This window comes from Diachasma alloeum, unplaced genomic scaffold (genome assembly GCF_001412515.2).
Source record: "Diachasma alloeum isolate Michigan unplaced genomic scaffold, Dall2.0 Dall_scaffold_00307, whole genome shotgun sequence".
Lineage (NCBI taxonomy): Eukaryota > Metazoa > Arthropoda > Insecta > Hymenoptera > Braconidae > Diachasma > Diachasma alloeum.
In genome coordinates, this window is record NW_021680446.1 from 912,081 (window position 1) to 938,246 (window position 26,166).

Below are 26,166 nucleotides of genomic sequence, written 5' to 3' on the forward strand. Positions count from 1 at the left end.
GGGGGGGGGGGGGGGGGGGGGGGCTTTGTATCTGTCTAGCAGTGAATCGGATTGTCTGACTCAATCCGAATCTTTTTAATGTAATTTCAACGGGAGATCGCGGACGAGGCGGGCTGGGTTGGGCGGCCTTGTTGGTGCTGCGCTCTGGGCGGACGTTCACTTAGACACGCGGCGTTTGAAAGTTTAGGGGTATATCCCCAAATCATAACGAATAAACGTAGGATGGGGTAAAATGGACACTGGACTTTTTTTAAATTAGTCATAACTCAGAAACAAATTCACACATTTTCCTCAGTTTAGGCTCGTTACAAAGGGAAAGAAGGTTCTTTGCATTGGAAAAAATATTGAATTTCATCAACATTTCAAGCTGTCATTAACATTTCAGTAGCGAAGCGGTAAACCGGGTTAAGTCGATTTTTACTATTGGCTAGTTTTTGACGAATATCTCGGAATCTAAAAGAGATAGAAAGATTTTTGTCATGACCTTTTTTGTAGAGCCAATAGAGCGTTATAAAAAAAGTCATGAGAAAAATTTTGCTATCTCTCTTAGATTCCGAGATATTCAGCAAAAACTAGCTAATAGTCAAAATCGACTTAACTCGGTTTACCGCTTCACTACTGATTTTTAAAAAAGTCAAAAGTGGCCGTTTTACCTCAACCTACCATATCCCCAAATCATCCACTAACGAATAAGCATAATTAGACACGAAGTTTTTCACAATGACAATTTAATTGTTGCATAATTTATCCGGAGTCGCCATAATCCTCTTCATCTTCGTCTTTGTTTCTCTCTTTGCTTTTTGCATTCTCTTTTATTTTTAGGGATGTATTATATTTTTTTTACAGAATTACATTAATTTTTTTACGGTTGAAAAAATATATAATATATAATATATTATAATATATTATATATTATATATTTATTATATATTATATAATATATAATATATTGTATGATATATTATTACAGTAAGAAATGAATTTCTCTTTTTTTACAATCACTATAACCAAAAAATTACAGTAATTGTAAGGGAGAGTGGGGTAAAACGGCCCCTTTCGACTTTTTTGTGATACTCATAATTTAGAAACAAATTCATTAATTGAGAGCAGTCTAGGCTCATTCGAAAGGGGAAAAAGTGTAGTTTCCACGGAAAAAAAATTATTCCATTTCATTTAAAATTGAATGAGCTGTTAACATTTTTTAAAAAATCAAAAGGGGCCGTTTTACCCCACTCTCCCTTACATTAAAAAATATAGACTTGATATTACATTACTTGATAAGCGAAATAGAGGTTTCAAAAATCGATACACTGGATTTTTTTAAAGTGAAATAACAAGCAGAGGACTTTATCAACTCATGAAATGGGATATTTCACAGGGGTTTCAATTTTTTGTTCCCGTAGGAACTGAAAAAAATTGCTGACAAGTCTAAAAATGTTCACATAATCGAGATAGACTTGAAGGAGACGCAGAGGTATTCCGAAATTGTTGATCTGGTTGACAAAAATGTTGGGGATGCAGGTCTCAATGTGCTCTTCAACAATGCGGGAATTGCGACGAAATACATGAGAATTGGAATGGTTAAGGAGGAGCACTTGACTGAAGTTTACTTCGTCAATACTGTTGTGCCCATAATGCTGACGAAGGTGAAGTTCAGGGGGCGAGGGATGAAATTGGGGCTTCAGGGTTTTTTTTCAAATTTTGAATACCTCATCGAGATAAAGTGGAATCATTTTTTCGTCTTCATTGATCGATTCAATCCTGAAGTATGAGATTTTGAAGAAATGCCTGAAGTGTCCATTTTCGTAGGAATCGTTGGTGTCATGTTATTGACTGCTATTCTGATTATGTCAGGCATTTCTACCGCTGCTGAAGAAAGCCGCCAAAGGGAAGATGGGCATGGGAGTCCAGCGAGCGGCTGTCATCAACATGAGCTCGATCATAGCTAGCATTCAGGATAATACTATGGGAGGATTCTATCCCTACCGATGCAGCAAGGTCTGGTTCGACGTCATTTAATCCTCGAAAATTAATCCTGAAGACATTAGTCCTAGTCAAAAAATCCTTTAAAAATTATCTTAAAGTAGCTCGATCTACTTTTGGATATTTTCAGTTTTTTAATTTTTCAACTAAATTGCATGGAAAAAATTTGACAAAATTCATACCCAGTCAGTATTATCTAAATGAAATTGCGAATGGAATTCCCAATCTAATCGAGTTTTCTGCAATTTTTTTGCAGTTTTCAATAATCTTTGAATTTACCGTAAGGGTAGAGCTACTTTAAACAATTTACATTTAATCCTAGTAAAAAAAATCTTGAAAAAAATGATCCTACACAATTTAATCCTGAAAAAAAATCCTATACAAACAATTCCAGTGCAAAAAACTTTACGCAAAAAACCGGGAAAAATGGGGAAAACAATGCGACGTAAAATACTCAACAAATTACAATCAGTCTCTGCTCTCGTCGGAATCTGTCGCATCACATCACATCCACCTTTATCACGATTATACTATTTTTTTTGAATAATTTCAGACTGCGCTGAATGCAGCGACCAAATCAATGAGCATTGATTTACTCGACGATGGAATCCTCGTGGCTTGCATGCACCCCGGATGGGTCAAGACCGATATGGGGGGCTCAAACGCGCCAATGGACATCGACACCTCAGTTTCGGATATGATCAGGACCATTCAGGGGCTCAATGAGTCCCACAACGGCACCTTCCTCCAGCACGATGGGACATTCCTGCCTTGGTAGAATAAAAAAGTGGTCTTGAATGCGCAAAGCCTTCCTTTTTGGGCGCATAAATTCAATTTAGCCAGAAAACAACGGAGGAGAAACAAAAATCAGCCATTCCCAGGCACTTTGAATAAATCAAAAATACGAAATCAGTCGACGTTTTGGAAAAAAATGATGTATTTATTTTTTACAATTTTATTAATCAATTATATGAAATCAAGAGAACGTCTTTCAATTTCGGGAATAGAAAAAAATATCCTACAATACAATTATTATTCCTTGAACACTGAAAGTTCACGTCATTGTTTACACATGTGTAAATTCACAATTAATCCCAGTTATTTTCAAACGAAGCACGAAGTAAAGTCTCAAGTTGAGAAAACATTGAAGTCGACACCTGTCATTTGCTTTCGACGATTCAGTTGATTTTGTGTCTAAAATTCTATGCGTTTTTACTGACATCTCGTCACGAATAAAATTGTGTATTTCAATCTGCATTTTTATTTAATAGAATATATAAATCCTGGTATTTATACAAACATCGATTTAGTCAGTCTTGAGTACTTTTGGCGTTGGTTCACTGTTTTGCGAATTCGAGTCTTCAGAGAAATTTAAATGTGTTGAGAAATCGGTGATTCCTTGAGAGTCACTGACTGTAGAAAAACCTGGGGCAAAACAATTGATTAAATCCGTTGGCCCTGCTAATGTAGCAAAATGGATATTTTCAACTTTTTTTTTAAATGTTCATGACTCATTTAATGTTCAATAAAATGAGATAATTTTCGTTCTCTGCAGAGAATTGTTCTCCCGAGTAACGAAGAAAGAGGTAAAAGTGTCCATTTTACCCCACCCTCGCCTACATCACCAATCAAATTTTATTTTAGTAGTGAAGTGGTAAAACGGTTCAAGTCGACTCATCTCCCAGTTGAGTTTTTGAGGAATATTTCCGAATCCAAGAGAGATAGCGAAATTTTCGTAATGACATTTATCGTAGCTCTCAATTGGCTCTACAAAAAAGGATATAACAAAAAACATGCTATCTCCCTTAGATCCCGAGATATTCACTGAAAACTGGCCGATAATGAAAATTCACTGAAACCGTTTTGCCTGACTTGATAACTCACAAGTATTAGAATCTTCTGTGAGACCAAAATTGGAGTTTGAAGAGTCGATGCCTTTCCTAGGTATGCCATTTTCTTTTTCAGCAAGTGATTTGGATTTTTTCTTCTACGAAAAGATACCAAAAGCGCAAAAACACCGTTAGAAATACCCTCTCATCGTGATAATCTCAAAATAACAGTGGCAAATAAAACACGACGATCCTCACCTGTTCCAGTGTGGAAATGGGCACCCATTTGTATATTTTCATCGTCGTCTCTCCTATTGTCACCCACTTTTTCTCCCTACAGTGCCAAGGGATTTCCAATTAATCAAGTTGACAATTTAATTCAAGACTTTGTTGAATAATAATGCAATTGTTTCTCACCAATGCCGAACCTTGTCGACGACCTGCATGACACGTTTAATATCATCTTTGGCACGACTCCGAGTCTCTGCTCTCACCGATCGCGACATCATGATAAATATCTTCACCAGTGAACTTTTAATTTACTAAAATTTGTTGAATCCTGTTCTTATTTATTCTTTACTTTCTCAATGTTCGTAGGTTAGGACAGGGCAACAAAAGTGACAGCAGCGAACGCACTGAAGCATTTCGGAGCGGTTGACCCAATGTGGCGACATTTTCATTCGTGTCGACAACGTTCTTGAGTTGGAAGCACACCTTAAATTCTCCCGAGCATTCAAACTTGCCGGGGTCGCCCCTGGCAACATTTAGACGCGATTAATCACCCACCGGTTCTATTTTCTCATCGGAAAACAAATAAAAAAGTCATTAGACTCGAAATAACACGAAAAAATCAAGTGACTGAGCGATGATTAACATCGAGCATCCAAAAGTCAGTGCGAAGCCTCCGATAAATAAATTATCCGGGGTGAAGAAGACCCCCAGGAAGGGTAAAACCACTCCGAGGAATGCCCCCAAAGGGGTCAAGGGAAAACTGCACAAAAATGAGGGAAAGAACTGCTTGGATTGCTCTCAGGACGACTTAAAGTCCCAGTTCATCGACTCCGGGGTGAAGAAAAAGGGAATCGATCGCTCTCCGGACTGCAATCAAAATGTTATCGATCCGGATTCGTGCTCCTTCGAACAGATTTGCAGTATGATCGATGATTTGGAGAAGAATTTGTGCCAAGAGCGTGAAGTTTTACCTGTTCAGACGGCGTTTATTCCGGTTCAAGAGGCCTCGGTTTCCGCTCGCGTTAATGTTCCGGATCAGGTGAGATTAATTATTGCCTTGGAATTTTTTTCAAATTTTAAAAGCTCACTCAATCGTCGGTGAAATGAAATCATTCTTGTTCAGTTAATTTTTTTGTAATGAGCCCAGACTGAGTCATGAATACTTTGAGGAATGGAATAGAATTTATTTCATTGATGCTGCTTTTACAGTTTTACATCTGCACAAGTCGTGGATACACTTCCGCCAAACCATCAAGATAGAGTCTATCTCATTTTATAACAATATTAGCATTAATCTCATATTTTTAGCCTCAGCCACTGGCATTTCGGGGAATTGGGATAGGAATTTGAATATAATTATAACTGGCTTCTAGTGGTCTTGATTATATTTTCTCATCTGTTAAAGCTTCTCTTCACTGCACCCTAGTAGGACTTTCTCTATCTGTGCTAGGCCCTTGCACTTCTGCCGGTTCACCTCTCCTTTTAGCGCTTCCACTAGTTTTTCCCTTCAGTTTCTGTGGTTTGTACTTGGAAATAATTAAGATAATAACCGGCATTGAGGTCCGAATTATTGTCTTAATTATGTCTTCAACACGGTCGAATAACACATCTCTGCCGATTTTTTAAAAATGTTGACACATGTTAAATATCAGTAAACACGCACGAAAAAATTATTTTCAAATATTTTCTATAGAATTTGCTCGACTCAAATTTTAATTTTTTTTAATTCTATTTTTCTTTTCTTCCGTCACGGCGGAAGCAAAGTGCACATTTCCCTGCTTCCGCTTCGCGAGAGGGAAATCTGACTTTGCGATTTTCTTATCAAGAAAATCAAACGAAAAAACTTGGAAAATTTGAGCCGAGGAAATTCTGTAGAAAATATCTCAAGAGAATAAGTTACGTAGAAAAATTGAATTCTATTGACTTTTTCTACTGAATATTTTCTATTGAGCATTTCAATAGAATCGGCCAAAAACTAGGAGAACAGTTCAATAAAAATTCAATAGAATTTTCTAACGAATTCGATAGGTTTTTCTATTAAATTTTTTCGTCCGTGGAGTTTAATATCGATTTGTTCGCAAGGTTTTGCCGGAAAGAGATGAGTCTCACGATACTAGACCACCCTCTCGCTCAACTTACGACGATATCATGTCCTTTTTGGGAACTCTGGAGCACGATTGCGTTATTCCTAAGAATTACGGGAATGATAGAACAATTCAGGAATTATTTAATGAGAGCCAAATTATTAGCGAGCGGACAATTCTCAGGTATTACGATTTTTCAAATTCTGCAACGACTTTGGGCAACTCCTGGAGAATCAAATAACTCGTCATTGTTCGCAGGAACAGAGATGACGCTAAAATTCTTCCGGAGGTAGTGCGAGAGGAATTGGCGACGACTTTGCTAAAACTCGAGGACCGGGAGGAGACGATCAAAGTTTTGAAAGAGGAGTTGAGGGGTGAGAGGAAAATCGCGTGCGAGAAGCTAGATCAAGACAAGAAGGCCCACGCAGAGCAGATCCAGACGCAGAAGACTAAATATCAGAATGTCATAAAGCGCCATCAGAAGTTCATCGAACAACTGATCCGGGAGAAGAGAGAATTGACTGAGAAGTGTAACGTGTTGGCGCAAAAAATCAGAGAGATGGAGGCGAAATTCCAGAGGGATTTGAAGATCGCCATGGAGAGACAGGGGGTGGAGTTGCAGAGGGCCAGAGAGATTTGCATGGCCTCGGAGAAAATTCGGAGGGAGCGGTGGCTAGAAGCCAAGACCTCCAAAATCAAAGTGAATTATTTTCTCTACCTTACGTGCCTCAGGAATTGGTAGAACCGAGATACAGATGTTTTCGATGGATTTCCACTAATATTAAAAGTTAATACGATTGTGGTAGATTATGTTGAAGTCCATTCGGTTCTTCCAAAGTATATTCACTCCATAAGAATCATTGGTATTTGGATTATCCACGTTCACACACGAATCGAGTGAAAAAACACAATTGCGATTTTGAGATAAGAAATTTTGAAGACTGAAAATTTATCAACTTCTCGAAGAATGAACGGGTTTTTTCGTTTTTTCAATTACCAAGGGAATGAGTATCAGGTATACATTATCATTTTCAATTCAAATTCTAAATCATTTGTGATGAAAGCAATATTAAGCTTCGGTCGAACAGGGATTTTATTTATTATGAAAAATCAAAATTATTCTCTGCAGGTAAAAAACCAAAACAGAATCATCATGAATTGAGACACGACTGTGAATTATTTGTTTTTTAAAAAAAGTGTTGAGGATTTGCAATTTAAAATACTGAAATTTAATTCTTTTTTCTATTTAGTTTAGTATGTATATATTATATTAGATATAATACAATATTTATAGTATTTATATTTTATTTACGTTAATTTCATTTTATAAATAATCTATTTTATGTTATTGTTTGTTTTATGTTATTTTATGTTATTTATCATATCAAAATTGAAAAAAAGTATTAAAAAACCATTTTAATACATCATAATATAATATATTATATTATATGATTATATGATATTTTATTTACGTTAATTTCATTTTATAAATATTCTATTTTATGTTATTGTTTGTTTCATGTTATTTCATGTTATTTATCATATCAAAATTGAAAAAAAGTATTAAAAAACCATTTTAATACATCATAATATAATATATTATATGATAGTATAATGCTAAAGAAAGAACACGTCAGGCGGAGTAGATTGGCTTCAAAAACCGTTACATTGGATTTTTCATTAGAAAGGGAAGACGAAAAAACTGCTCAATGACGCGAGCAATTAATTTTTCCAGGAGATGACGGTCAAGGGTTTGGAGCCGGAGCTGCGCTCAATGGTAGAGCAACATCAGCAGGAGATTCAAGACATCAGGAGTGCTCACATGAAGGAACTCCAAGACGTGGAGCTGAGGACCATTCGCAGATCCAATCAGCAGTTGGAGCAACTGCGTTTGGAGTTGACGGAGAGTCATGACAAGCTTGCAGCCACTGAGAGGGAGGCCTTGAGGGCCAGGTTTCAAGAGAAATTCGACGAGCAGGAGACGCTCATGCAGGCGCAGCAAAGAAAATACTTCGAGGATCTCCAGAATGAGAAGAGACTATTTTCTGATGAACTTGGGAGGAAGAAGAAGGAGCACGAAGCTGTTGTGCAGTCCATCTCCCATGAATTTCAGGTTTTTGAATTTTACTCGTGAAATGGAGAACGAGTGGAGCAACTCTAATGACATTTTTTTGCACAGGAGAAAATTGCGAAGTTGATGAGGCAGAGTGAAATTGAAAAACAAAATTTGAAGGAGGCACTCAAAGCCGAGCGAGACGCGTGGGTGGAAAATTTCAAGAGACAGCAGATCACGAAGTTTGAGATGTCTGAGGCTAGGATTCGCGATGAATGCGATCGGGAGAGAGACAGGCAGATTGAACTCGTTATTGAGAGATTGGAGAAGGAAACGAGAGACATGAAGACTAGCATGCAGAAATGTGGAGACAATAAATTAAGGTTTTCGCAATGTTTATTTGGCTCGGTTTCACATCGATTAACTTGACCACTAATTGCTGAGAACTTGTACATTTTTCAGATGCATGAAGGAAAAATATGAAACTGATCTACAAATGAGCCGGGAGAATGAGAAATTTACGAAAGAAAAGTTGATGAAAACTGAGCAGAAACTGGAAAATATTCAAATTGATCTGGAAAAAATGGAGACTAGATTGGGGAAATGCTTGGCCGACTTAAATGAATCTGATCGCGTAACTATCCCTTCGCATTAATCGAATTTTCGTTCAATTGTGAACATTAAGATCATGATTGAATGCATTCAGTAGCGAATTGCGCCACCGGTTTAAGTCAATTTGGTCTTTACTTGAGTTTTCGAGAGTTATCTCCGAATTTAAGGGAGATAGCGAAATTTTTATAATGACCTTTTCTGTAGCACTCAATTCGCTCTACAAAAAAGGTCATGACAACAATTTTACTATCTCCCTTAGATTTAGAGATATTCATTGAAAACTAGGCAACAGTCAAAATCGACTTGAATCGTTTGATCACTTCGCTACTGCATTGTTATTATTTACCCACAGATGGTGGAAAAATTGACGAGAGAGAAGGATCAGGCCAAGGATTTAGCTAGGCAGGAGATTGAGCACGAGAAGAGGGAGCTGGAGGAAAGAATTGCTTCGCTATACAAAGAAATAACGGAGATCAATAGCAATAAAGAGTCGCACATGGCTCAAGTGTACAGCAGGTGAAAATAACTCCATTTTACTTCCCACCCAACCGACGGGTAAACTACAAAACTCTATTTTACAGGGTAAAATTAATCATGACCCAGAAGGATGTGATGATCAATAAAATATCTAAAGAAGCTGACGAGTCCAGGAACAGGTGTGATCATTTGGAGAAGTTGTTGGATCAACAGAGAAAGGAATACGTTCTGAAGTCCTTATGAATTCACTTGAATAACAATTTTGTATTTGAAAGATTTATAATAGTGCAGTGATAATTTTTTGTGCAATCGATGGACGCGTTCAATTTTCAATTTTATTCTCACAATTATATTACAATGAAATGTGCGAACTATTCGAATCTCCAACTCGTTCGTGAGTTTGAGTGCAGTTCTCTCTGTTTTTTTATGAAGTTCGTATAAAAGAATCCACTGTACCTTTTATGCATCGAATATCATAATTCAACCTTTCTCGGTTATTAAAATCCTGAGGAGAAATAGAGTATTCGATCACACTTTCTTCACAATTTGCACGACATCTTCGTCGCACAGAACGTGATCTTTTCCAACTTTTTGGGGCTGATGTTTCACGGACGAGCCCCAGACGAGAGCGCTGAAAATAATTAATAGTACTTTGAGCATTTGGTTTTGTCCAAAACTGTTTTAAATCGAAGATAATCGAGGAGTCTCACTATTTGAATTCCTTAGCGATCGATCGATGCAGCTTGTTGCAGAAATCTTCCACTGTTCGTCGATCTGTATTGAGCACCACAGGCGAATTGTAATCTGGCAATTGACCCTTGGGTTTCGTGTAGCTGAAAGCACATCGACAATAAAGTATTGTTAAGAATGGGTACATTTAATAAATAAATAACTGTTTATCAAAGATTTTGGGGCGAAAAAGAGAAACAAAAAGGAATGACAGGAGAAAGGGAAAATGGAAATACGCAGCAGTATTTATTCAATAGTCGATTGTTAGAATGAACGTGTGCGACTTACATTCTCACTAACTGGAGGTAATCCCACATTTTCTCCAGCAAGTCATCAAAGTTCCACTTGTGATGGGCGGAGATGGGGACGCAGTGGGGGATCTTATAGATGACATCCAACTCTTCGATGCTTATTTGATCTGCAATTGAAGGCAAAGGATAAATACACGAGATAGGCTGCCTCAATTAATTCCGGATGATGTGGGAAAAAATAAATACCAATTTTATTGAGTAAATAAATGCAAGGTACGTAAACACGATTTCCCTCGATTACGTCAATGAGATCGTCTGCCGTCGCGTCGTATCTCAACGTAATATCCGCATTGTGAATCCTGTACTCGGCCAGGATGGTCTTGACTGTATCTAAATCCAACTCTGATTGCGTACACTAATGAAAACAATCGATTTTGTTGTGTTCTCCATTAGGATTTAGAGGATTTCGAGTGGTTGAGGGGAGACTCACCATTGTCTGGAGATTGATGCCGCCTTTATCTTTCTTTCGAAAATTGATATTGGGCGGCTGCTTGTTGAGCCGAAGCCCAAAGCCCTCCAACTCGTGTTCTATAAGTCGCTTGTGGCCCAGAGGCTTCAGTACGTCCAGGACAATAAATATCAGACTACAAGTTCTTGCTACTGCGATAACTTGTCTTCCTCGACCCTTTCCATCTTTAGCACCTTCGATAATTCCAGGGAGATCGAGTAACTGACGGGCACGGTTTATTTTTTATTGTTTTATATTCAAGTTGATCTATATTTAAGGATATCCAAGTGTCTTTTGGAGTTTAGGATAAACCACACTACAGATTAAACCGTTCAATCATCAAATTTGTCAATTAAATTCCGTGAGAAAACAAAGTGCACAGAATTATTATTTTTGAAGCATTCGTTGTTTATAAATAAATGATTGAAATTTTTTAAACTTTTGGAAATCTATTTTTTCAGGCATGAAATCGATTTCTGGTAAAATGATTTTTCTGCTGGAAAATTGATTGTTTATAAATTACTTCATCAATCCTCCCTCGAGAGTAAACTTTACAATTTTTTCCAAATTTTCAAAATGTCTTCTAACGGTTCAATATTACGATTCAAATTCACACCTTCAAAGTTTAAATGATAAAATCAATTTCACCGAAATTTTTTTTCGGTGAAATTGATTTTATCAACAGCCAAAGTACTTGGACATCCTTAAGGATGTTCGACACCTTTTTAGCCAAAATTGACGTTGTTTTCATTTTTCTGGCGAATTATCGATGGGAGTGACGTGAAAAAATATAACGATTTTGTGGATTTTGACTTTTGGCCAATTTTTTNTCATTTTTCTGGCAAATTATCGATGGGAGTGACGTGAAAAAATATAACGATTTTGTGGTTTGTCATTCTTTAATGGCTCACGAAGTTGCGTAGTGGTGCGATAATTTTCATGCGTTTTTTCTACAGTTTTGTGATTCTTTTTAAAAGTTTAGAGAAAACGCAGGAAAATGTTCGCACCACCTTAAAATTTCGTCAGTCATTAAATAATGACAAAACGCAAAAACGTTATATTTTTTCACGTCAATTCCATCATAAGTTTGCCAGAAAAATTAAAAAAACGTGAATTTTGGCAGAAAGGGTGTAGAACATCCTTAAGTTGAAGACAATTTGGAGTTCTCACCTGAATTTTAGCACCTTTATATTTAATACAACCAGGGACTGTCGTTAGCGTTGTGAATTCATAGGCAGCAACTTCGGAATAAACTCCAGCCAAAGTACTGAGTAAAGTTGACTTTCCAACCGAGGGAAAACCCACAAAGCCTATTCTTGCATCTCCTGTTTTAGCCACTTCAAAACCCTGTTCCCCACCGCCGCCACCTCCTTTTGGGGTAATTAATTCACGTCGAAGTTTCGCTAGTTTTGCTTTTAGCATAGCCAAGTGGCCAGAAGTTGCTTTGTTCTTCTGGGTTCGACCCATCTGCGCCCGATAAATATTGCATTAATTTGTCATCTTTTCGCGTTACCAATTGCTCCATTTCATTTCATTTTGAATTTACTTGAATTGTGATTTTTATATTGTGGGAAAGTTTGAGAGGTTACCTCCTGCTCGATGGCCGCGATTTTCTCCAGGATTGTACTCATTTTTCTCGATATTCGGTCAACAGTGAGGGAATTAAACAATTGCAACGAGTGATTTTGCCTTAAATTCACTCAGGGGAGCAGCGTAATCCAAAAATATGGAAAATTCGAGGTATGACACGTGCAGAAACGTCCGCAGCGGAGCAGTCTGAAGTTGACTGGAGACGGATTCACTGGCGTGAACATAGTGGGACTAGCCAGTGCACTTGGCGGCTTGGCGCAGTGGGTTCGTTGCCTCACATGCGAAAGGTTCCGAGTTCAAAACTTGGCCGGGAAAAATGGTGAGATCTCCATTTAAGGTACTTCCTCAGTCACTTATACGGGAACAGTCAACAATGTAGGGGAGGGTAGGGTAAAATGGACACTTTTTGAAAAATATTCATAACTCAGAAACAGATTTATCAATTGAGCTCAGTCTAAGCTCATCATAAAGACGAATCATTATTTTTCAATTGAAACATAAAATTATTCCATTTCATGAACAATTCAACACGTCATAAATATTTCTAAAAAGTCAAGTGTCCGTTTTACCCTACCCTCTCCTACAAAAAATGCGAAAGTTTGAGGGAAAAGTCTTGAAACAGCCAGAAATATGTCGCAAGGAGTCCGAGCACAATTCACTGCTCAGTTTTTTGTAAAAAGAATGATTAAAATATAATTTGTACAGCGTCTTATGAGAGTCACTTTTCAACTGCTCAGTATGAGCATCGACAATGGAGAAGCAATGCGAATATCCAATTTCCACCGTCAAACACATTCCAAGAATATATCTCTGCAATTTCATAATTTATTACTGCGCAGATTTTGAGAAATCATTAAAAATGTATCACAGGGTCATGAATTCAGTAGCGAAGCGGTAAACCGTGTTAAGTCGATTTTTACTTTTGGCCATTTTTTGATGAATATCTCGGAATCTAAGAGAGATAGCCAAATTTTGCTCATTACCTTTTTTGTAACCCGTAGTTGGCTCTACAAAAAAGGTTGTGACAAAAATTTTTGTATCTCTTTTAGATTCCGAGATATTCGTCAAAAACTGGCCAACAGTTAAAATCGACTTAACCCGGTTTACTGCTTCGCTCCTGAATTTTCGTTAAACTAGGGAAAAATGGCAGATAGCAGATAATTTTATAAAAATCGAGTGACTGGATGACAATGATAATGTATTATTTTACCTGGGTAGGGGAGGGTGGGGTAAAATGGACACTTTAGACTTTTTAAAAATTATGTATAACTCAGAAACAAATTTATCAATTGGGCTCAGTTTAGGCTCGTCACAAAGGGAAAAAGTTGTTCTTTGTATTGAAAAAAAAATTATTCAATTTTATCAACATTTTAACCCCTCATTAACATTTAAAAAAAAGTCAAAAGTGTCCGTTTTACCCCAGCCTCCCCTATATCCTGTGGGTGATTTATGCATATCTTGTTCTCTAACTCCTATATCATATTCTCATTCTTTATGGATTAATGATCATGTAATTTACTTGGGTCGTCCTTAGGGGGCCCTCATTAAACCCCAGGACATAAATAAAAAGCTTTAATAATAATAATAATAATAATAATAATAATAATGTACAGGGTTAGCTCGACTGTAGGTCCCATAGTAAATGGAAGCAAATCCACTATAGTGTAGTATAGGTTCATATCAAAGGACAGTAACACCAACTTCGTCTAACGAAAATGACTTGTTGCCGGATCTCCGGCGATCCTCTCAATTTATTAATAAAATCATAAAATCATTAAATCATTAAAAAAAATTTGAGGATAAAAAAATCGTCGGTTGAATAATTATGAGTCATAAATAAAAAGGAATCCGATCAACAAAATTTAAATTCACTCTTGAACCTTTGAAATTTTCATTTTTTTCGAACGATGCGCGGAGTGTTGGCACCTTTGGTGTTTACCCCCACTCTATACCCCAAAGTTATCCTGAGGAAGTACCTTAAAGTCTTGATCATCATCGCAGCGTACCCCGGGTCGAAGCCGACGTAAAATAACGATTAAAAAAATTTGGTGTAGAGCTACTGTGAGAGTTGTGAGTGATTGTGAGACGAAATTAATATTTGCGGCCTCTGCAGTTCACTTCAAATTGACAAGGTAAGCTGAGATAATTATTAATTAATTATTATGTTGTTGCCATCAATTAGTTGACATCACTCTCAAATTTTTTGAGTAGTTAACTATCATCAATTCAAATATTCAAATTTTTAATTACATTATCAATCAATAATTGAGGTAGGAAGACGCGATTATTTGTGTAATCGAAAATCCCCTTTTAAGGAATTTAAATTATTCACTAAATGGTAAATTTATCATTACATCATCATTATTCGGAAAAATCTAATTATTAACTTTCTACCATTAAAAAAATTAGATGACCACATTTTAAACCTTCATTAATAAGGGCCAAATTCGTAGAAAATTACAGAAATACCCCATCAGCTCTGCTCACTCTCATCCATTTAAAAAAATCAACCAGTGGGAGAAAAGGGCGGCCAGACGAGCAATAAAAAACCACCGAGTCAATAATTTTCCTAATGTTTATTAATAAACATTTCATATAGATTAGTTCATTATAATTTTAAATACCTGCTGTCGCAATTGTAGGTCTTTTTCATTATTTTTCTTTCAAATCGTTATTTACACTATTCAGTATAAAATGCGAGTTCGAGATTAAATCACACCACTATGTTAGTATTGTTTTTTCATCATCATTATCATGTTGCTGTTGTTGTTGTTCGATCGAGTTAATAATAATCGTTTGAATCCATTCGTCATGTGGACACTATCTGTCATCGATTTAATAATTATCAATGCTTGTACTCAGGAAAATGCGTAGGGGTAAGTAGGGCAGTATTTTCATTATCACTAGTGTTGTTGGTATTTAATTCATTTGGATTACCATTATTTATGTTACAATCTAGACTAGTGTTATCGTCTAGTGGGCATTTTTTATTATTAGGCGTGTGATTCACATCGATACCACGTAATTCGGGGCATATTAATTTTAATTGTTGTTGGGATTGAGCATTTGTGATGATCTTAGTATCATTATCGTGACCATTGTCAGTGTGGGGCGGGGATGGATAGTAGCCGCGTTGTTTTATTGGCAGTTGTTCACCCGGCAGTCGTTGCTGGAGAATGAATTCCTGTTGTTTATTTGCTGTTAATGTTGTTGCCGGTAATGTCGTAGATGACGATGTGGGTGGCGGCTGCTGGGGTGGCCGACGCTCTACCCTGTCCTCACTCGTCCACCGGGCTAATGGTTGTTGAGCTTGAATAAATGCATCACTAGAAAATAACAAGACTATGACCAAGCCCCGTATGGATTTATATTTTTAACACGGACGGCTAAAAAAATTGCAAGCATGCCCAAAGAGACATTTTCCCTTCTTTTTTTCTCTCTTTTTTTTCGCTCAAACAGTCTGGCTCTCTCGTTCCAATATCCAGTTTATTATTGGCTAGACATGTTACTCGAGAACAGTTGAATGCACAGAAAATAGGACTGGCGTGGTGGAGCGAAAATTCTCTGCTGTTTGTTTCGCTCATGTGCTTTCAACTATTTTCGGGATTATGTGGTATGCAAGGTCCGACGTTTGTTAGTCGGGTTGTGGAAAACTTTGAAACTCTTTCGATTTACCTCCAATAGCAAAATTATTATAAATTTTCTAAAGCCTCCGCTAGGGGGTCCAAGCCGCTGGGATGGCTGACTATTAGAGCTGCGTACTACTGTAATTTTTTCCGTAATCCGTTGGATACGAAATGCTCACTTCAATTATAATGTACTTGGAACAACGTATGATCGTGTTGATTGAGATAACACCGTATTTAGTCACGAGAATAATTTTGATGTTTGAGTAAACCAACGAATTTCTGGAGTTGGCAAGCTTTTGGCTAGAGAGAAATCAATTCAGTAGCGAAGTGGTAAACCGAGTTAAGTCGATTTTGACTTCTGGCCAGTTTTTGATGAATATCTCAGAATCTAAGAGAAATAGCAAAATTGTTCCCATAACCTTTCTTATAACCCTCAATTGACTCTACAAAAAAGGTCATGACAAAAAATTGTCTATCTCTTCTAGATTCCGAGATATTCGTCAAAAACTGGCCAATAGTTGACATCGACTTAACCCGGTTGACCACTTCGCTACTGAATTGCTCTCATTATTGCGACTAATAAAAGGAACTTCAATTCTAGAGACGTTCGATTACTCCCAATCAAATGTATCTCAAGAGGAGATAACTGCTATTCACTATGAAATCATGTTTATTTGGAAATTAACAACCGAATGATAGTTGCCTCGAATGAAATTCTCTTGATAAAATTAATTTTTTCCGTCAGTATGCGCGATTGGTCGGTCGATCCATTTCCGCGCACTTTTCTGGGGATTCCCCGCCGCTCTAATTGCTTCCCAGTGGCTTGAATTATCATTTGTTGATTGGGGGGAGTGTGGGGGGGGGAGGTGTTGGTGGATTTGTTTTGCAGTAGAATATTCAATTTTCATTTCTGCTCAAATCAGTTGTTGTCTGTTTGTTCTCATTTCATCGTGTGCTTTTGGATTGGTAATTGACGACCGATACCTTTCGCTATCGGGCGTTTCACCCCTAGTGTTTGAGCCTCTGTCAGGATCGGCAGTTTCATAGATTCCCTCCTCCTCGTGCATTTGATGTGAATGCTGATGCGTATGCTGATGTGTGCCGTACGGGCTTCGCGATGCAGGCTGACGATATCGACCATAGACAAGTCTAGGATCATCGTCGCGAACGCGGCTGCACCTTCTGCTTCTACGCAGGAGGATTATATTCATAATTTCGTTTTTCCTTTTCAGCATCAATCTCCATTAACCCATTGACGTCCATGGTATTGTGAATTTTTTTCTCTCATCCACACGAAAAACGACGAGCGCTCACGGATGAAAAAATTCAATAGGAAACCCAGCGAATTCGTTGGAAAATTCTGTTTCTGTAGGATTTCTATTGAAAAATTCTATTTGTTTTTTGCGCTGACTCTATTGGATATTCGATAAGAAAAAGCCAATAGATTTCAAATTTCTGTTTGAATTTTTCTCTTGAGATTTTTTTTATAAGAATGCTTGGGAAAATTCTGTAATGCAAAGCAAAACAAAATCCAGCGGGAAAAACCTGGAAAATTTGTGCTCAGTAATTCTAATAGAAAAAATTTCACGAGAAAAATTCGAACAGAAATTTTAATTATATTGACTTTTTCTATCAAATATGCAGTAGAATCTGCGCAAGAAATAGAATTTTTCAATAGAATTCCTATAGAAATTCTATGAGAATTCCATAGAATTTCTATAGAATTCTTATAGAATCCTTATAGAATTTCTATAGAATTTCTTATAGAATCCCTGTAGATTTTTTATAGAATCCCTATATAATTTCTATAGAATTTCTTATAGAATCCCCATAGAATTCTTATAGAATCCCTATAGAATTCTTATAGAATCCCTATAGAATTTCTATAGAATTCTTATACAATTCCTATAGAAATCCTACAGAATTCCTATAGAAAACCTATAGAAACCCGACTTCGCCAGGTTTTCAAATGAATATTTCCATGCGTATTGATCAACTCTTCCGCAGGTAAAATAAGTTCAACGTAGAATTGGCCATTTTATTCCCCCAAAAGAGTTGCTTTACACCTGTCATTTTTGTGTCAACGGCCGTCAATGGATTAAGCGCACACGTTGCTAAACCCGGTGGGGTGGGGGGACACGAGTGTTAATAATTCACGCATTTACCACGAAAATGAAATAAAAATTGTCTAAGAAGCGTTTATAAATTGAACTCCGAGTAAATTCAACATATCCGAGTGGTACTGAATTGCCCCACTCAACAGTAAATGTATAATGAGAAATAGTGAATAGTAATAGCGTCAAAGCATCGACAACTAAAAATAAAATTAAAAAAAATCATCATACAGAAGCCGTTTCATACAAGGGCCAAAGCCAGGCGGCCAAAACTGCCAAGAGAATATAGATATATATAAAATATGTCGTTCAAGTTGAAGTTTTTGGAAAATTTGAATTGTATTGAAACGTAAATATTGAAATTTGCGTGATAGATTGAACTTACCCCTGTGAGGATTCACTGCAGACCGAAGAGTCCATTCTGTAGTGTCGTTCACCCTCGCCCTCCGATATCCTCATGTCCTCAGATCCGCTGGGACTATTGTGACGCGCAGAATGGACCTCAAGCTGGCGTATTATGTCCTCAAGTGTACGTATACGTATTGGGCCACAGGTCGGTGGCACCTCCTCCTCGTCGTCCTCCTCCTGGTTGTCGATGTTGTCTTGTCCATTGTCAATCGATACTTTGCGGTATGCATCTGGATATTTACACTCTGCCAATGATTTTGTCAGTGTTTCGTCATCCATTAGATTACCAGAGCCCGATGGAACTCGAGACATACCGTGGTGTATTGCTGCTGTTCTCAGCGCCTGCATCAACTCCCCGTGATAACCGTTCAGGCTGTTCAGTGTCCTCTGCATCTCCACCATTCGGCCGTCCTCCAAACCTGCTACTCTCCACCAAAAACAAAATGACAAAGCTCTCATTAATACAGAATTAACAGTTCCCGCCGCAACTTCCTGATGAATGATTTTTGAATATGCATAACTCGTGTCTTCGGTATTTGCTCGGAATTTTTTTTTGCTTTTTTTGAGGGGAAAATTTTCACTTCTTTCGTTTGGTTTTTTTTTTCAACTACGGACTATTCTGGTATTACAATACCGTAACCACCATGTTTCTTTAAAATTCCCTTCTCAGGCAACTTTGTCAGACTGTTCGGTGGGAGATCAATGAAAGAGACAACATCCTCGGCTCCCGTACCTCCATCCTCGTCCTCCATACCCAGCCTCTTCGGTTGCGATTTGTGATCCCTGGAAAATTTCATGAAAGAATACCGAATTTTCATTTCACAGGGGGCGCATTTTAATTTCTCCTAAATACGTTGAAATAGGCGAGGGGCTATTCACAGGAGTAATCGTGGTGTCACTCGCTGATGTAATCAATTGTAATCCCAGTGAAATCAATGTAATCATTGTAATCACATGATTACCATATTTGTAATCAAGTTTTGGTAATCAAGTGGTAATCATTTGTAATCAGTGTAATCTGTCGCAGTTGCTCCTAGTGAGACCGTGAATTTTGTTTTTGAATTTTCGCGCGCGTCATTTCTACCAACGGTAAGTCCCAGAGATCCCTGGATCAATTTTTCTGGGAATCCCAGATGTTTGTGGTTCAGAAGCTTGCATAGCCAATGCGTTTTGCACAGAGCATTTGTCCGTAGAAAATTCATTCAACGAGTTAAAATTTCTTCTTATTCTGGAGAACCAACGACTGAATTATCTCTGAATTATCTGCTGGTATGTTTCATTCTCCATCAATGGTAGATGTTCAGTAAATTTATTTAGCTGATAGCACTTATAAATGCCCAAATTTTTAGATGGAGTGATGGAGACTGCATTCCTCTGTTCTAATCCCCGCCCCTCCTTCCTCATTTCTTTGCAGATTCTAATAATTAATTATTCCATCAATTCATATTTAATAAGAGGCCATTTTTTGTGATTTCAATGATTACAGATGTTTGGTAATCACAGAATGTAATCGACGAAATTATTTGCAATCATGTAATCACATTCTGTGCTCTTGGTAATCACGGTTATCGCATAGGCAATGGTAATCAGTGTAATCAGACCCGTAATCTTGGGTAATCGATTACATCTTGTAATCGCGGTGTCACCCAATTCGCCTGTGAATGGCCCCTCGAAATAAGGTATTCTTCTTTTCCCTTTTGTGCGGTATTCGTAATTCCGAATATCATGATCAGTCTACCGTCAACTACCGACTGGTTATCACATTGTATTATATTCACTCTGTATATTTTCGCATTCAAATCATTCTTGTAAATATTCGTACACTTGACGCGTTTATAATAAATATTATAAACAATATCTACCGGAGTTCATCTACTTCATTTATGTTAGTGATTGAAGTCTCTCTCAACCAACGGAATCACTACAGGGAGGGGGAGGGGCGGGAGGGAGGGAGATAGGGAAGAAAATTTTATCTTCAGCGGAATTGTCAGAGTGACGTACGGAAATGGGTCAGTTAGCCTGGGGGAGCCCTTCGTTAATTTTAGTGGAAAATTGCTCTACTTTTCATCTGCCGAATTAATGTGATTCAACGGTTGGACATAAGTTTTTACGTGAAATTTTCATAGATCAATGGAGGAGTGAACTAGGTTCGCTCGGCGTTATCCGCTGCATTGCACTCTGACGGTACATTCCAGTCCCCAATCTCGGCGTTTTACTTTAGCCTAAATATTTTTTTAGAAATTCCCTTTTTTACTGACAGAAGTTTAAAGAAAGTGTACAGAGCTCTTGTTGGTTTTTCCTGGGGCCGTTTGAACGATGAATAATGAAACGCGGTGGCCCCACTTGTTTTTTTTTCTCTCTTGTTCTCTTTTTTTAACGGGGGGTTTGTGTCTTTGGAAAACGAAGAATGAAAGAAATTGGTAAATTTTCTTTCTACTTTTATTTTTCTTTGCAAGACTCGATAAACGTGACTTACTTTAGACGTGGCCCATCCGCAGTTCCGACGTTATTCTGGGATTGAAACAGCACGCGTTGAGCATCAGAACTAGGCAGCATTAAACAATTATGAGTTTTTCTTTCCTCGTTTCAACCGTAAAGTGCACATAAAAACGATGAGGATAAATCAATTTCCGTTCAGCTATTTATCTTGCACGAATGTTTTATTTAAGGGGAAACTACTGCGAATTTTAAAGTGCGGGCTATTGGAATGTGATTTCTCATACATTGAAAATTAATTGTTTATTATTCGTTTACCCCGCAGATACGTAAATTTTTTTTTCTGTACTGCTTCTCACGATTTCTCGTCTGGGAATTGGTATTACATACTTCCCAAACTCGAAAACTTGAAAATCACTACAGAAAAATATTGTTCCTGGGCTGTTGCGATGGGGTTTTTTTACTCGTGTGGTTGGCCAGTCCTCGCCTACGGCTCGGAGGCCAACGCCACACGAGTAAAAAACCCCATCGCAACAGGCCGGAAAAATATTATTTCAAAACTAGAACTGGAAAACTAGGAATATCAATTTTTTCTCACAAATTATTCGTTTTTAGAGATATATAATCAATCTTCAATATATGAGAAATCTCACTCCAATCGCCCGCGACATTTCAAAACTCACAGTAGCTCCCCCTTAATTTCCACAATTAATTTCGTATAAATGAATACACTTTTCGTACCAAAAAAACCCTCACAGTTTTTGAAATGTAACAATTTTCCAATGATTTTTTCTCACCTATACGGTGGCATACTGTCAAATGCCAATATCTTGTTGCCATCGAGTGCAGCACTCTCAGATGGATGATTGGCCGGTATTGTTGTGTAAGTTTTCGGTTTTGGATTTCTCTGGTACGGCGGATCACACTTCTGGATTGTGCTCTTTCGTCTGCGGGTTGTTTCATTGAGTATTCATTAAAAATCAACCATTCAGTGCTCCCGCTATTTCTCTTAGTCGTACTTTTGGAATTATAATGCAGTTAAAAAAAATATGTAAAAAACGCATGGGACAACGAAGCGCATGCACGCTAAGGATTACACTGTTATGTAAATAAATGAACAAATTAATGAAAGAATAATTTTCATCAGAGTGCATTGGGGTTTCTCTAGTCTCGTCTCGCGTCACGGTGAAATCGATTGAAATCAATTCAACTCCCCCATTATTGGGGCATTTTTACTCGAGGCGGACAAATTGGCTGGCAGACTCGACGATTCTCAGATCCGTCAAATCAACGAAATTGAGAAAAAAAAATATAAATAAACTGCTGAAATCTATGCACGGTCGGATTCATGGCACTTTAGCTATCGGGGCTACCATCTAATCATGGGTTGTTGCATGCGGATTTTCTTTTTCTTTCATTTTATTTCGCTCGTGGCATAAACATTCAACCAGTCAAATGGTACACCCGCAGCTGGCCTCGACATATTTTTTTAGTCACTCGTATTTGATTTGTTTTTTTTCCCTTTTCACTGCGTTTTCGCTTTTAGCGCATTCTCTTTTGGTCTTTCTCCCCTCGTTTCTCCCCGCAGCACCCATCAACCAAATTGAATAGGAATAAATTAAACAGAGAGATGTTTGAGTATTTGATGGTTCATTCTGTGCTTTGGTCTTATTGGGAATAGTTGGTGACGAGAAAATTTTCCTAGAATCATTGGAAACAGTGGTATGAAGATTTTGCGGAATAATTGAATATAGAAAAGTATATTCTTGAAGTAGGAAAAACAACTTTCTTGTGATTGAAATAATCTCCTGAATGATCAGTACAATCTGAAATGACCGATATATATATTTTTTTTATTCAATTTAATTTTTTTTTATTTAATATATTTTTCAAAATATAATTTTTTTTTAATATTTTGAAAAATATATGGAATTGTCCCACATTATATATTTTCTAAATATATTTTTTGATGCTGGGACGATTGTGTTCACCATTAAATGAGACTAAATTCAAACATTTTTTTCTTACTTCAAGAAATCATGAAAAAAAAACTTGAATTGGGAATAAAATATATTTTAATCAAGAATAATATACTTGAGTCAAGTATATAATATACTCGAATCAAGAATAATATGCTTGACTCAAGTATATAATCAACTATTCTATGACTCGGGCTATGACTCAAGCATATAATTATTGAATAATATACTTGAGTCAAGTATGTAATATACTCGAATCAAGAATAATATGCTTGACTCAAGTATATAATCAACTATACTATGACTCGGGCTATGACTCAAGCATATAATTATTGAATAATATACTTGAGTCAAGTATGTAATATACTCGAATCAAGAATAATATGCTTGACTCAAGTATATAATCAACTATACTATGACTCGGGCTATGACTCAAGCATATAATTATTGAATAATATACTTGAGTCAAGTATGTAATATACTCGAATCAAGAATAATATGCTTGACTCAAGTATATAATCAACTATACTATGACTCGGGCTATGACTCAAGCATATAATTATTGAATAATATACTTGAGTCAAGTATGTAATATACTCGAATCAAGAATAATATGCTTGACTCAAGTATATAATCAACTATACTATGACTCGGGCTATGACTCAAGCATATAATTATTGAATAATATACTTGAGTCAAGTATGTAATATACTCGAATCAAGAATAATATGCTTGACTCAAGTATATAATCAACTATACTATGACTCGGGCTATGACTCAAGCATATAATTATTGAATAATATACTTGAGTCAAGTATGTAATATACTCGAATCAAGAATAATATTCTTGAATCAATTATATAATAAACTTGATTCGACTATAAAATAAACTTGATTCAAGTATATTTCATACTCAACTCAACTATATTTTTTTTCCGTGACTGTTTTTCACTGTGAACGAATCACAGCTAAAGTCGATGATTCAGTGTTTTTCTTGGGTAAGATAATTTCTGTCATATTGCCAGTCGGAAAATCGGTGTTTGCGTTTCTAATTATGTGACTTTTAACTGCTGACATCGTTAGCCGTGACGAGATTATTGGGCGGTTCGGGGTGGAAAAGGCTTCGAGGGAGAATGAATAGTACAGTAACTTTTGGATGAGTCTGCTGGAGGTGGGGGCATAACGGAGAGTCCTGAGGGGCACAACTGACGAGTGGAAAAAGAGAGGAGAGACCGGATGAAAGTCGTTAAGTTGGCGTGCAGATTGATGGGATAATTTTTTAAGTCGGAGACTTGTTGAAGCTTGTCAAAAAGTTCGTAACCTTCGTGACTTACACCCTGTGACGCACAGAGAGTACGGAAAATAAATGGAAATAAAGAGAGGCGTTCGATCGAGGGCGTTTAAAACTTTGGGATTTGACTATTGACCAGTTTTCATTGAATATCTCGGGATCTAAGGGAGATAGCAAAATTGTTGTCATAACCTTTTTTGTAGAGCCGACTGAGGGCTGCAACAAATGCCATTACGAAAATTTCGCTATCTCCCTTGGATTCGGAAATATTCTTAAAAAACTCGACTGCGAGATGAGTCGACTTGAACCGTTTTACCAATTCGCTACCGAATTGCTTCGGCGTAATTTCTCCACCACTCGGTTTCATTGTTTATTTATTTATTCTCTTTTTTTTCGAAAATTGAGCTTTTTTTAGCAGGAGAACCGCGCAAAAATGCCGTCACGGCTGCATCGATTTTACCCCGTTTTGCGTCATGCTGCTCTTATTTTTGCGGCTTCTCATGGCTCCGATATGCGCTTGCGCTCTCTTGGTCCAGATAGAGTGCCTCTCACAATTTTTTGTCTTCTCCACTCACCAGCGAGATAATTAAACAAAAACATGAAAAATAAACGAGAGGAAAAATCATATTCACCTCATTATCAAAAGGCGATTCCATTCCAGGGGAATGATAATTGTTTTTTTATGTTTGCAAGAAGCATGAGAATGATTGCTGTGCAGAGAGCCATGAAAACATCTTGGATTATTCATATTTGTGATGAAAATATGCTCCGTATTTTGAATAATTAGGACTGCCAGGGAAATGAGCATCATCACTGCGTGGCAATTGGTTATCATTCGTTTGAATAGTAATCCAAAATTTGATAATTCAAGTGTCAATTAATTTACTCATATCACGGCCAGTGTGGATAGCAAATGAGGCCGCAAAATGGCGCCCTTGGTAAACATGGAAATTAATAATTCGTTAACACTACCGCGGAATGGTTAACACTTGAAATAAAGCCCCAAATAATGGCTATTTGACCGCTGAATTTCATTACTTTCGATTTACCTCGACAACAAGTCCCCCACACTGTCGAAAATTTTGATGGAATCGTCGGTGGAAGATTTTCTAAACTCCACGGAGAGAATAATTCCATAAAAATTACCAGGAAATTAACGTAAAAAATACGTTTTGAATCGTCTGATGACTCACCGCTGGGGGGACTACAAGTCGTTCCGTAATTTTTCCCCAACGATTGAGAAATTTTACGGAACGGAACGGAGAAATAACTCACCAGCTTCATAAAAATTGTTGAATGTTCAAGAATTTTTTATTTTTGAGGCACAATAAGTCGCCAGGTTTCTGTAAGATTTTACTTCTCCGGGAAAAATTACGTGACAATTTCGTACTTTGTTCGGTGATGAGCCTGAAAATTCAGTGAACGTTTCGGATTTCTGCTCTTCCATTCCCATAAAAATTGCCGGAAAACGATTCCCCACTGCGGATCACGTGAATTGTTCCGTAATTTTTGCTGAATATTTCTCTCCATGTCATTGCGAAAAAATATTAATCAGTTGCCTGGATTTTTTTACTCTAAATTTGAGGATTAATTCTCAAACAGCGCACATATTGGGAACTAATTCAGTAGCGAAGTGGTGAAAGGGTTTAAGTCGACTCATCCCCCAGTTGAGTTTTTGAGAAATATTTCCGAATCTAAGGCAGATAGCGAGATTTTCGTAATGACATTTGTTGTAGCATTCAATCGGCTCCACAAAAAAGGTTATGACAAAAATTTTGCCATCTCCCTTAGATTCCGAGATATTCATTGAAAACTGGTCAAAAGTCAAAATTGACTTGTACCCCCAGAAAAATGTTGTTTTTTCAAAAAAAAAATCGTCATTTTAAATTTTTTATTTACTTCAATAGTATTTTCATCACAAATGAATAAACTTGTTTACTTGTTTCAAGAAAAAGTATTTGA

General features: G+C 37.1%; 5 protein-coding genes across 15 annotated transcripts in view; 2 read left to right on the plus strand and 3 right to left on the minus strand.

The window, feature by feature from the left end:
* The window catches only part of LOC107039775 (C-factor), a 3,958-nt gene extending 724 nt beyond the window's left edge, over positions 1-3,234 (plus strand). The window contains exons 2-4 of the mRNA XM_015259558.2: positions 1,404-1,646; positions 1,855-1,998; positions 2,537-3,234. Of these exons, the coding sequence (XP_015115044.1) occupies positions 1,404-1,646; positions 1,855-1,998; positions 2,537-2,761 (612 nt within the window). The 3' untranslated portion in view covers positions 2,762-3,234. The remainder of the gene's footprint in view (positions 1-1,403; positions 1,647-1,854; positions 1,999-2,536) is intronic.
* On the minus strand, positions 2,899-4,475 carry LOC107039776 (B-cell CLL/lymphoma 7 protein family member B). The gene is made up of 4 exons (XM_015259559.1): positions 4,230-4,475; positions 4,071-4,146; positions 3,868-3,970; positions 2,899-3,408 (listed from the first exon to the last, which is right to left on the minus strand). Exons 1-4 carry the CDS (start codon positions 4,319-4,321, stop codon positions 3,290-3,292), a joined length of 390 nt encoding a protein of 129 aa, XP_015115045.1. The 5' UTR covers positions 4,322-4,475; the 3' UTR covers positions 2,899-3,289.
* Positions 4,476-4,677: 202 nt separating this feature from the next.
* LOC107039724 (centrosomal protein of 131 kDa) lies at positions 4,678-9,727 on the plus strand. The gene is made up of 8 exons (XM_015259485.2): positions 4,678-5,082; positions 6,126-6,310; positions 6,386-6,827; positions 7,863-8,240; positions 8,307-8,563; positions 8,643-8,814; positions 9,145-9,308; positions 9,374-9,727. The coding sequence occupies exons 1-8, from the start codon at positions 4,678-4,680 to the stop codon at positions 9,510-9,512; spliced, it is 2,142 nt and encodes a 713-aa protein (XP_015114971.1). The 3' UTR covers positions 9,513-9,727.
* On the minus strand, positions 9,514-12,543 carry LOC107039725 (GTP-binding protein 128up). The gene is made up of 7 exons (XM_015259486.2): positions 12,347-12,543; positions 11,928-12,224; positions 10,740-10,979; positions 10,496-10,664; positions 10,287-10,416; positions 9,980-10,102; positions 9,514-9,900 (listed from the first exon to the last, which is right to left on the minus strand). Exons 1-7 carry the CDS (start codon positions 12,386-12,388, stop codon positions 9,798-9,800), a joined length of 1,104 nt encoding a protein of 367 aa, XP_015114972.1. The 5' UTR covers positions 12,389-12,543; the 3' UTR covers positions 9,514-9,797.
* A 2,361-nt stretch (positions 12,544-14,904) lies between these two features.
* Positions 14,905-26,166, minus strand: part of LOC107039777 (disintegrin and metalloproteinase domain-containing protein 9) — a 53,820-nt gene continuing 42,558 nt past the window's right edge. For 4 of the 11 annotated variants that reach the window (XM_015259563.2, XM_015259561.1, XM_015259564.1 and 1 more), the window contains exons 20-25: positions 21,732-21,881; positions 20,975-21,043; positions 19,133-19,281; positions 18,476-18,920; positions 16,961-17,164; positions 14,905-15,673 (exon numbers count right to left, since the gene is read on the minus strand). In XM_015259563.2, the coding sequence (XP_015115049.1) occupies positions 15,193-15,673; positions 16,961-17,164; positions 18,476-18,920; positions 19,133-19,281; positions 20,975-21,043; positions 21,732-21,881 (1,498 nt within the window). In that variant the 3' untranslated portion in view covers positions 14,905-15,192. The remainder of the gene's footprint in view (positions 15,674-16,960; positions 17,165-18,475; positions 18,921-19,132; positions 19,282-20,974; positions 21,044-21,731; positions 21,882-26,166) is intronic. The other 7 variants (XM_015259566.1, XM_015259565.1, XM_015259567.2 and 4 more) reach the window with 7 other exon arrangements.

Excerpts from the sequence above, each read along its gene's own strand:
- LOC107039776 (XM_015259559.1), bottom strand. The coding sequence starts at position 4,321 with ATGATGTCGCGATCGGTGAGAGCAGAGACTCGGAGTCGTGCCAAAGAT. Across the intron at positions 3,971-4,070 it reads CCATTTCCACACTGGAACAG|AAGAAAAAATCCAAATCACT; the intron begins GTGAGGATCGTC and ends ATCTTTTCGTAG. Across the intron at positions 3,409-3,867 it reads CACAGAAGATTCTAATACTT|GTTTTTCTACAGTCAGTGAC; the intron begins GTGAGTTATCAA and ends GTTTTGCCCCAG.
- LOC107039724 (XM_015259485.2), top strand. The coding sequence starts at position 4,678 with ATGATTAACATCGAGCATCCAAAAGTCAGTGCGAAGCCTCCGATAAAT. Across the intron at positions 6,828-7,862 it reads CCAAGACCTCCAAAATCAAA|GAGATGACGGTCAAGGGTTT; the intron begins GTGAATTATTTT and ends TAATTTTTCCAG. Across the intron at positions 8,815-9,144 it reads ACTTAAATGAATCTGATCGC|ATGGTGGAAAAATTGACGAG; the intron begins GTAACTATCCCT and ends ATTTACCCACAG.
- LOC107039725 (XM_015259486.2), bottom strand. The coding sequence starts at position 12,388 with ATGAGTACAATCCTGGAGAAAATCGCGGCCATCGAGCAGGAG. Across the intron at positions 10,980-11,927 it reads ATAAAGGTGCTAAAATTCAG|TTACTCGATCTCCCTGGAAT; the intron begins GTGAGAACTCCA and ends CGTGCCCGTCAG. Across the intron at positions 10,103-10,286 it reads TACCTCCAGTTAGTGAGAAT|CTACACGAAACCCAAGGGTC; the intron begins GTAAGTCGCACA and ends ATGTGCTTTCAG.